Below are 12,110 nucleotides of genomic sequence, written 5' to 3'. Positions count from 1 at the left end.
AGTCAGCCTTCCATATCCATGGGTTCCGCATCTACAGAATTCAACCAACTGTGGATTGAAACTGTTTGGAAAATAAATTCCAGAAAGTTCTAAAAGGCAAAACTTGAATTTGCTGTGCACCAGGCAACTATATACATAGCATATGCATCGTGTTAGGTATAAGTAATCTAGAGATGACTTAAAGTACACAGGAGGATATGAGTAGGTTACATACAAATACCATGCCATTTTATGTAAGGAACTTGAGCATCCATGAATTTTGGTATCCACAAGGGTCCTGGAACCAATCCCCTATGGATACCAAGAAATGACTGTATTACTTTACAGGAGTATTATGAGGAATAAAGTAATTAATAAAAGTAAAGTATTATACTTGAAATAGTGCTTCACTCATAGTAAATGCTCATCATTTTTTTTTTTAAGTAGAACTCTTTCATTTTCACTGTCCAAACGTTAGTCAATGTACTGGGAGAGCCAGAGAAAGCCCTTGCCATAGTATTTATTAACCATCATGTGTAGTTTTACATCTGATCAGAAACCCCTGCTGCGTGTGCTCCAATTTTCCAATAAGACCCTTTGATAATAGATGTCAGCTCATATCTGACTGGAGTTTGCCTTTTGAATACCAGCGTCAGCAGCTAGCTACCTCCTTTGGGGTGAATGCTTCTCTTGCGTTAGTTCTCCTAGCCTTGGTCCCACGATTTCAGGTTTCCCCACTGTTCCACTGCCAGGGTCCCAGTGAATCTCATGGCTGAAAAATCACAGGCCTTAACAACTTCTGCTTTTGGTCATGTTATTGTTCTGCTCAAAATTCTCATTTCCAAAATGGACTTTCCATATGAGGTCCTTTTGAACTGACTCCTGCTTTTCTTTTCCACCTCGTATCACACTTCTGTACTTTATATGAATCAGGTTATCACCTAGAATATTCGTCCATCTCCAATGAGTGCCCTGCCATGCCTTAACCCACCTTGTTCCTAATACTTGGGATGCTCCTCTCCACATTTTTGTCTACCTAAATCCTACCCCACAAAGCTCAATTCAAAAGTTACTATCTTCACAAAGCTCTTCCTGATTTCCTAACAGGAAATAATTTTTACCTTCCGGCTGGAATAGCTCTTTTAACACTTATCATAGTCTCTTTTCTTCTTATCTCTAAGAAATCACTTATAAATCGTATATATTCATATATATAAAATTTGTTATTCTTTGTTGTTGCTATTATTGTCGGCTTGTTATATATTCATAGTGCATAACAGTTACAGTCTCAAGGTAAAAGTTTCACCAAAGGAGAGGCATTCAGAACAAGACCTTAGATCCACCTGTACTAGATAGGGTACCACAAAAGAGCTCAGAACGTAGGTCTTTAAATAAGATAGAAATCTTTTTCTCTTGTCATAGTACAGAGAAAGGCAGGCAGTATAGAGCATGTTATCCAGAGACCCATATGGGTCAGGATGCTCTGCCATCCTTAAAGAGTTAGCTACCAACTTTAGTATCAAGGTGATTGTTATTCCTTAGCCAGTAGGAAGAGCGAAAAAAAAAAAAAAAAGGGGGGGGGGGGCAAGCAGTTCCCTTTTAAATAAATTGCACACATTATCTGACTCACATTCTACTGGCTTGAATTTTCTCCCATGGGAGATAGGGACTCTAGCTGTGTGTCTGGGTGATGTTTGCTCTACTAAAACTAAGAGGAGTTATATTATTAAAAGAAAGAAGAGGACAATGGATATGATTACATTCTGTTACATGTACATACTGTTATATTACCCACACTCCTTATCACTCTCCCCTTGCCAGGGACCTATTCATGTATTAATATTACACATGTGTGTGTATACACACACACACACACACACACACACAGAGGCAGACAATGCCTAATGCCTACCAATATCCAGTTTCTCCTTCTTCGTTACTCACAGAATCTTGATTTCATTTGGAGCTGCAGTGTGCCCATCTAGGAGGTTACATTTCCCAGCCTTCTAGAGATGGCCTATGGAGGAGAGGAAGTTGTTGGGTAGAATTTCCAGGGAAGTTCTTTAAAGGATGCTGTCTCACATGGGAAAAGTTCTTCCATCTTCATATTTCTTTCCATTTGAACTACAATGGCTGGAGCAGCAGCAGCCATTATGTAACCATAGTGAAAGGCCAATGAAACTGCAGAGACCTTGGCCCTCACACCCTTGAACCATATGAACCAATGTCAGCTACTACCTTACAGATTTTCTGGAAAATAAGAGAAAAATAAATCCTATGTGATTATGCTACAACAGTTGCATTTCCATGTATTTAGATGTCTGTATTTATAAAACTTTCCCAAAATATGATCACTCATATATAAAGCAATCTCAAATTATTAAGCATGTTCAAAACTTTGCCCTGAAACTTGGTCCTTCCTCAGTTTTTCCCATCATGTAAGCTGTACCATCACCTACCCAGTGGCTTGGAACAGAAATCTGATAATAGTCCTTGACAATCCTTCTCCTTTATCTCTACTCCTCTACATAATCTTAAATGTTTCAATCTACTCTATTTCTACTACAGCTGCTCTAACTTTAGTCCTTATCCTTGTGGTCTCAACTTAGGAGAGTTTGTCCTATGGGACTCCTCTCTGTGTTTGCCTAAGTGCAAGTTTTATCATCTGTAACCCACTCCTTGCAGGGCTTTGAAACCAAAGCTCAAGTTTGCCATGGTATACAAATACCCTTAGTAGCTTCAGCGTTTCCATCATCTTTGTGGGCTCCTACCTTCTCCTCTATATTGACCTGATAAATACTATGTATCTTTCCAGTACTTCAATGCTTTTAAGAAATGAAATTTAATTACATTCAGTATTTTTAGTTGAATGGGGTGAGGGGCAGGCAGGATACCTAGACAGACAGATTTGGTGATTTAGCTTTTTTTTTTTTTTAAGTTCTGAGCTTACATTTGGTAGATTTTAATCAGTAGAAATTCCAAGGGCCAGAACTTGGGAAGTATTCCCCCACAAAGATTTGAATTTGCTTCGGCATGGGACTGACGGAAGACTGCCTTGTCTCATTCAAGGTCATGGCTTAGTATGAGCTTTTCAGGTCCAGCTCCCCCAACATGTAGGAGGGCCCAACGTTAGCCTCTAGATCCCAATGGGACCAGCATTTGCCTCAAGACAACACCATCTGCTATCTTATGGCTCACAGTTCCCTGCTCTAGTTTCAACTCCTCTTCCTCTCTCTTCCCCTTCTCTCCTTTTAATTTTTTGGTTTTGACTTTTCTTGATCCATGGAGATTTCCCTTATTTTTGTAGAGTCAGCAATGCTTAAAAAAATACATTTTCTAATTTAAGCAGGGTCTAGCTGAACTATAGCAGGAGAGTTCCTCAGAAAAATCATACACGGCTGGAAATGGAAGTAAAGTACATGCTCTTTTGAAAAAAGAAACCACACTTTATTCCTCTACATCCTCCAAACTTCTAGCATTAAAAGATGAAAGCAAACAAACAGATTTGTTTAATAAAATACATATTATATGAGATAGAAAATACTGTTAAATCTTTACTGAAAAGACAGCAATTGTGTGCATTGCTGCAATGATGAGATTAATTCACTGCTATTTACTTGACTAAGAAATTAGTCATACCTTTCTGTAGCTACAATACATGGTGTAATGCTGACCCTAACTAGCTAATACTATCTTAGGAGTTTTTAACAGCATATACTGAATATCCAAAAGATCTCAAAATATAAGATACACTTATTTTTAAACAGTATGTTACATTTTCAAATAATATGCTCAAAGTATTTTCCTTCAACATCCAGATACCTTTCCAGGTGAAGTACCTCTAAATTTAAAGCAGTGAAACCAATTGTTAATTCTAAAAGACATTGAAGATGACTATGTAAGAATCTAGCCTCCTTCCTTAAAATTCCTACTGGTGACATAAATTGAGAAACAACTTACAGTACGAAAGGTATCATATCCCCTTAACAAATTTCTATTTGATACAGAAATGGCAGGACCAGATTGAAAGATGCCGCTACAAGATGATCTACAGCCCTCCTTTGGTTAAAAAAACAAAAGGAGATGGAGGACTCTAGGGAGGATCACCTTAATTTCCGGGTAAAACATTAAGGCTGGGGTAAACATGAAGGTAGGCCCAAGGCTTTCAAGGGTTACACCACTTATATTTGACTCTGCAGATCTGCAGTATTTGGAGGCACTACGATATTAGCAGACTCCCTGACATTGGGCTGGGAAGAGGTAGGGAGAGACCAAGCACAAGCCTCTGCCCAGACGAGGGCTGCTTCTAGAAGGAGCTCCTAATAAGGCCACTCAGTAAGCTCTATGAAACCACCTGATCTGACTTTCTAGGATCCCAACTCTTTCTCTACTCATGCTACACTCCTAGGCCTCAGATATGATCATATAAACATACAGGAAAAGAAAATTACCATTCATTCTTCAGACCGGGCCTGAATGACTCAGTTACAGCACTAACATCAATTTCTGACAGAATACCTAGCAGGTTGATACGTTAGGCTGAAAAAACACATACAGATGATAAAGTCCAGAGGCAGAAAAAAAGCGCTGCTTCTGTCTTGTGTTCACTTTTAACAGAAAAAAAAAAATTTCCTAGGAAACTCTCTAGTAGATATGCTCCTCATTGATAAGAACTGTGTCTCATATCCTTTCCTAAATAAATGGAATTACCATAACTAATTTAGATTGAGAGTCACATATTTCTGAGGCTATAGCAGGGCTCAATCTTCCTAATAACTGATGCTTGAACAAAATCATAGTTCAGTTAGCAAGGAAGAAGAGAGATGTGGATCTGGATAGGTAACCAGTAGTGTTTCCTCAGCATGTTTCTACCTTTATGGGAAAAACAACCAAAAGAAGTTCTCTCTCCAACTTCAGGGGGAAGAAATAATATCAACATTTCAAATTAATTATGACAATGATAATCAATATTAAGACAAAACACTGAAACAAGTCAAGCTTGGGAAAACATATATGTTCTACAAAGCACTGCAATAAATAATACTGTTTCTGGTATTTCGTGTTCTCCTAGGAACTACTGGCTTATAATGTATAAATATTGAAAGCAGTTTTTAAAACATATGGTAGAACTTCGGTATTCATAATTGCTCAGAGAGTTTTGAGGTATTTTTGAAAATTAACATTCATGACAGACCACCTCTATGGTCTACCACAGCATACTTGGTAAACATATTCATGTAAAACACATATTGTTTACATAGTACACATCATCATAAAAAGTTGCAGTGTACACACCAGACTTTTCTACTGTACTATGTTGGACTATTAATAACTCAAATGTACATCCCAAAGGGCAACACTGCCCCAATCCAAACTTAAAAACAGCTGTGCAAACAAACTGAGGGTTAGAGGCAGGTGTGTAAGATATGAAGGGAGCGACAGATGACATACTTGATTATTCAGAAATATACCTCCATGGAACCTAGTCCTAGACATATGACAGGAAATACTCTAACCTTGTCCATGCGAACACCTTGCCCTATAAGTTAGTTATTTTAATAGAATGATCAAACTGTACAGTGGTGGATTTCTATTTTAGTAAGGAATACTAGGACTATATAGCATATGCTGTATATACAAAATAAGACCACATCCATATTCTATCTTTGCGAACAGTCACTGCTAAATAGACAAGAACAAACTGCTTGCTGTTGTCTGCCTTCACACACACACAGACATCACTGCTCATCAGTAAAGTTAAGCTATCAAAATTCTAATGGTGCTCATAATAATTATCTTGGACATTCTTTTCTTGTTCTACATTTTTCCCCTTGATTTTGTCTAGTTTCTAACCCTTAACTTTATTGTGCATTTATGCCCTCTATGTTTGGTTTCCCCGGGTTTTCACTCTGAGCTCTATGCTTCAAGGGCTTTTGGGGGGGGGGGGGTTAATTACTTTGCACTCTAGACTCTGATATACCCTTCTGGACCCTTCGGGGTTCAGCCTTTGGTTTGGATATGCAAACGAGCACATGAGTAGAGTCCACCTAAGTCTCTGCATGGGAGAGGTTAAAATAACTACAAATAACCTTGAATATATTTCTACAGAACATCTTCTAAAATTCTGTCTTCTTAGGAACCATAACAAACACTTGTTTTCAATGATGCTGTTCATCAGAATTACCTATAGTGCTTCTTAAAAATACTTATATTCAAATCCCATCCTTAGAGATTATACATTAGAAGGTCAGAAGTGGGTCCCAGGCATCTAGACGCCGAAACTGTCATATACAATCCAACTGGCCAGCCAGAGTTGAGAAACACTGTTATAAACATTGCAGGAGATGGTTCATATCTTCTCTCCTTTTACTATAGCCAAGATCAGGCAAGGAAAATGGAAATAGGGGTGTGGGAAAGAGAGAAGGGAGTGACTTTTGCCATCTGGTTTTTGAGATGAGAAAATGTGGCAGTCCGAAGCTAGGCAAAACTGCAACATGAACCAAGGTTGCTTTTGTTATTCCTATCACTTATTTTTCTCCTATCTCTTGGCTTTCCAACTCTTTCTTTCCACAGTATTTGAAGGTACTCACATTGCATACATCTTCACCTAATTCATCATATCACTCAGCCCTGTTTCTTCCTGCTTATTCTTTGCTTTTCTGACAAGCAAGGCTCCCACCCTCTGTTCTTTTCAGGTATTTATGAGGAAATCAAATAACATTAAGGTATTACTATTAGCTTTAACCACTTAAGCTTAGTATTGTTTACCTGATCATCTCAATGATTCTCAAAGGTTAAGATATTTTTGACAGGAAGGCCTTTCCATGAATTAACTCTGCCTGTAAGAAGGGAAGATGAGAGTTTGCAGCTGCCACTCACTGTCATTAACAAACCTTTCCAACACTTTTTCTTGCCTGAGTTCTGGGCCCAAAGTCATCCTATCGATGCAGTGAACAAAGGCAACTGTCACTCGATTATCTATTCAACACACATTGTACAAACATTGATCAACATGAACCACGTTTGAGGCAATGTGCTCAGTTCTGAAGATACAAAGGTGAATAAAAACTAGTGTCTACACTCTACTCATGAATCTATCAAATCTTTCCATGGCAGAAACGAAGTGGGAGAGGCTGAAGACGTGGATGCACTAATCTTTCTTCTTCCTTCAGATTGCGCAAAGGCCTCTCTACCGAACATGCCTTGTTCAGAGCTATTTCTCATTTCAGTCTGAATACCTGGTCAGTAAATACTTCTAAACAATTTAACGCAATAGCGTGTTAGAAAAGGCAACTAAAGTGGTCTCATAACCCAAAGGTCTCTCTCTAATCTTGTTATTTAGCTCTAAAAATATATATCTTCCCTTACGTTTGTTTGCACTTTATTAAAACACATTATAAATAAGTATAATTAAGAATATTAAACAACTATTTGACTAGGGAAAATAAAAGAAAAAAAAGGTACCTAAAGACTGACATAAAATGGACAGGCACAGGAGCAACTGGTCACTCTCTTCATTTTTTTCCTACCCTGGCAAGTAGCTTCTGCCAACCCCCTTACAGAACACAACTGAAGAACCAGACATCAGATGAAAAATGTACCAGAGACATTTCCTGGTTGTCATAAAATAACCATAGCCACTTAAATCTGAATTTCTTTACATACTCAACAAAAACCAGACAGAGGATAGATAAAATTACTCATAAGCCACATGTACACTACGTATTTTGATTTAAGTGTAAGTGAAGAAATAAACATCTCAAACCAGCAGAACCAGCTCTGGGGATCACTCCAGAAGGAGAGTCAGATGTAGAAAAATGTGTGTGACAGAGAACAGAGAGCGCTGCCAAAAGAGAGGATCCCACTCATGGTGTAAAGTACAGAGATTAAGTCTGAGACCTGACGATACTGAGCAATGGCTGCAAGGGTCCAGCCCGACCAGAGATGGCAGTCTTAAGATGTGTCACCTAAAGAGGAGAGGGAGGCCCTTTGGAAGGGGAAGGCATTTGGGGGGGGCATGATGATAAAGTGAAAGAAGGAAGCGGGCAACTGAAATTAAAGATCTTACACTGTGAGACAGTATCTCTGAATTGAAAGACACACCAAGTGGTTACACCTACCCTGAACTAAGCCAATTATTTAAAAAACCCATTTCATTGTACCTATGGAACAGGAAGCTCTTGAACTAAGAACAAAAACTTCCCTACCTAAAATTTTATGCTTGCTGATCCAGGAAAACAGTTTGCATTTAATATTTTAAAAGCTGTAAAACTGTGATTGTATTAAAGGTTTTTTATTTTTTCATTTCTTTTAGGAAAGATGCACAAAAAGGGCTATAAAGTAATGTAAATATTTGGGTATATACTTTAGAATAAATAATTTTTTAGGTTCACTTTCCCCCCCCAATTTTTATCTTGAAAATTTTTTTACTCAGAGAAAAGTTGGAAATAATGGCATGACAAACATATATTCTTCATTTAAATTAAACTTTGTTTAATTGTTTAAATTGTTTAATTGTTAACTTTTTGCCAATTTGCTTTCTTTCTCTCACTCTGTGTATCTCTATATATTGACAATTTTACTTCTGTGTACTTTTCCTAAAAGATACTTTTTAGAACCCTGACATAAAAAATTCAAATTCAATTGACTCTTTTCCCCAAAAACCTTTGCCAGTTTTAAGGATGACCTGTTTCACCCAGGCAATTTTCAGTAGAATCATACCATCATAATTTTTACCTGTTGGAAATGACTAAATGACAAATAATCAAATTTTTACAGTCATCTGGGTTCTAAAATTGAGAAAAAGAGCAAGCAATACCATCTATATTCACACAACTTCCTGACCTAAAAATTCTTACCAAGGGACACTGGATGTTGATAAACACTTCACTAAACTAACAGAAAAGAGAACTGCTAATATTAATAGATAGCCATCTAAATAACCATCTAACCTGAACCAGTGGTTTTGAAACCATGTGTCTAATAAGAGAAATAACATATAAAATGGATCAAAGAGAGGAATTTCAGGAGCTGCTCTGGAGGAAGGGTTGTAGGTGTTTTCAGTCCTGTCAACGTACTCTGTACTTTGCCCCTCAGGCACCTTCTCAGCCCAGGGAGCACAGTTTGAATACTGTTATTTTAATACAATTGCACAGTTTTCCAGCTTTTTAAAATCATAGTATTTTGACCCTTCAAACTACTGTAAGAAACTTTTTGAGGGGACAAATATCAATATTTGTTACAAAATTGAGAAGCCTTTGGAAGTGAAAAGAAACCTGGCCCATTCTATATTTATGCCAAAAAAACTTAGCTTTACTACCTTAGTAAACGTATATCTTAGAAATATTTGTAAACAGAAGTTCTCTAAAAGTACACCGCACAAGTATTTCACATATTTGCAGTTTTCGGCATTCATTAAGACCATACTATGACTAAACAATCCACAATAAAATACAACGCAAGTGATAGTTCATCGAATGTCATTTGATGTGACATTTCTAAAATGGCAAGAACATCAGATATTATCTCAAATGTTAATTCAAAGCGACAATAATGTCAACAACAAAAAAAGGAGCGATACAAAGCAGCCATTATGCTCAAATAAATAAAATTATGGGATACGAAGAACTGGTACCTTTATGTGGGTTTTCCAACTCTTCAGATAAGAGGTGGTAGCAACAACCCACACTGCAAACTCCCTTGATTTCAGACTTGGAAGTAAATATTCGCAGAGTATTTGGAGCAAGATCTCCACAAGTATGCAGACCTACCATCAAACAATCCTCAAAAAACGAAAATAAAAAAAAAATGAGAAGGAAAAATAAATTTTGGAAATTAAAAGGAGGGTTAAAAAACATTTAAATGTTTATTAGAAGATGTAGAGCTTTTTAAAATGATGAAACTTTACCTAGAAAGTATTGTATGTCTTTTATTTTCGTAACAAATAACTATTGCCTTTAAAGGCAAAATGACTGATCTTTTACCAAAACTGACATAACTTTCAGTTGATTTTCTAGTGTTTCTGGTGACTCATTTGAATTTTCTCTGGTTTCTTTTACAACTGATACTTGCTTAACGACTACTCAAACTAACGTTGGATCAATACAACGTAGCCTGCACTACTAGGACAAACTTATGATTTGAGACACATTAATACCTTACTAGTCAGTTTTTAAAATTCACTTCTTCACCCATACCCATCGAAACTTATAAAACATTGTCCTAAAAAATAAAATTAAGTGTTGCTAAGTCGGCATTTCTACTCCAACACCAAAAGTTTACTTAGTTCGTTCACTGCATCAAATATGACAAGATTAAATTCAATATAAAATTTTTGTTCTAAATTTTATAACATGAATTTTATGTAAAAATTTTATTTTTGGATAGAATTTGGATAATGTTCTCCTAATTATCCAAAGCCTAATTTAGATGTATACACATACAGAATGGGTGCATAGGCACGCACTCACAGAATCTTGATCAATATACCGTTTGTTTGTTTGAACTCTTCAGTTCCTTAGTTTCCTCTTCTGTACAATGAGGCTAATAATAGTATCTCACCTCAATGGGTTATTGCAAGACTTTAATAAGTTAATACTGGTAAATGACTTAGTACAATCTCTGGCATCCAATACAATTCAGTAAATGTCTTCTATTCTTACATCATCATCATCATGTTATAAATTCAAAATAATGGACATTAAGATGTGAATCAAGTATATTCGTATAACTATCTTCAGAACAAATACAATTTTTTCACTTAAGTTATTTTACCAAAAATGTGATTTTAGCCCATATGATGTAGACATAGACAGGACTGAAGTGTTACCTTTCTAAAGAAAATAATTGTACCTGTAAGTTGCTTCAACCTGATAGAACATTCTGTTGCTTCAACCAACATTCTCTTCAAAGCACAATTTCTGGAGTGTTGTGCAACTATTTTGCTTTTCTCAATGATTACATAGTTTGGGTAGGTTTTATTTAGACATTATAATGTTATAAATAAAAAGGAATTCAGAGAGAAAGGGCTTATTGTTAATTAAGGGTCGATAACAGAGATATAAATCTCTCTCTTTTAGGCTAGTTCTCCCTAAAGATAACACCAAGATATTTAATCTCATTTTTCAGTGTATTCATTACACAAGGTTAGTTAAAAATACCAGCAGGTGGCAAACAAAAATACATAATCAGCATATTATCCTAACAGTAAAATATTTAAGTATTGTATGTGTGTGCTGTAGGGTGGGGAGGGGAGGAGATGGGAGGCATTGGTTAACTCTGGTTATTAAATTGCTACTTAACTAAGGACCCAAGATACAATCTTCCAGCATATCTTTTATAAGTCAAATTCTTATAAAAGTCTGCATACAGTTTTGATCATATATTTTCCAGAAGACTTTTAAAAACATAAATATATGACAATAAGCCCTAAAAATGTATACATTTTTAAGTCAGGTTAAAGTAATTGGGGTTATTTAACCCTAACAGAAGGTTAAGCTATAACTTAATTACTGATTTTATATATTGGAAAAACAATTAATGAGGATTAACCGGTTTCCCATAATTAGTGAAATCCTGAAATATCTGGGAAAAAGAAAAATTCCCCATTCTAAAATGACAAAGTAACAAAACACTGGTTAGCTACCAAACAAGGATTTAAATTTATAAAGAATTCTGGTATCTTTTGTTTATTCATTCTTTAGGGAAGAATTTTCAAAAAATTTAACAAGAGTAGAATATTATAACATCAAAGGCTACCCCATTTTTTTTAAAACAATGAGTCAGGCCAAATGATTTCTAAAAACTCCTCTACAATACTGTTTTCACATACAATGTTGCCTTTAAGATATATTATCTCTGCATAACTTGACATACTTGCAGTTTAGAAAAAGTTCAAATTTTTTAAGAATACTCAGAAGTTGGTCTTGCTCAAGAAAATTGCAAATTTGGTTACCAAGGCTAACATTAAACATAATATTGCCCTAGGTACGTCTTTACTTCAAATTTAAATAAAATGTAAGAGCTTTCTTGGATTGGAATTTTAACAACTCATAAATTGCATAACGAGAACTTAGCTGACTAGATTTAGTATTGGTACTTCTGTCTAATTTAGGCTTACAAATGAGTGGAGG

The 12,110-nt window shown here is 36.1% G+C and overlaps 1 protein-coding gene across 2 annotated transcripts in view; it reads right to left on the bottom strand.

Moving 5' to 3' along the window:
* The window catches only part of METTL25 (methyltransferase like 25), a 139,311-nt gene that overhangs the window by 98,718 nt on the left and 28,483 nt on the right, over positions 1-12,110 (bottom strand). For both annotated transcript variants that reach the window (XM_068560361.1, XM_068560360.1), the window contains exon 5: positions 9,614-9,761. In XM_068560361.1, the coding sequence (XP_068416462.1) occupies positions 9,614-9,761 (148 nt within the window). The remainder of the gene's footprint in view (positions 1-9,613; positions 9,762-12,110) is intronic.

The sequence above is a fragment of the Eschrichtius robustus genome, chromosome 13 (genome assembly GCF_028021215.1).
Source record: "Eschrichtius robustus isolate mEscRob2 chromosome 13, mEscRob2.pri, whole genome shotgun sequence".
Lineage (NCBI taxonomy): Eukaryota > Metazoa > Chordata > Mammalia > Artiodactyla > Eschrichtiidae > Eschrichtius > Eschrichtius robustus.
The sequence above is the reverse complement of the archived record's forward strand: the minus strand, read 5'-3'. Positions and strand labels throughout refer to the sequence as shown.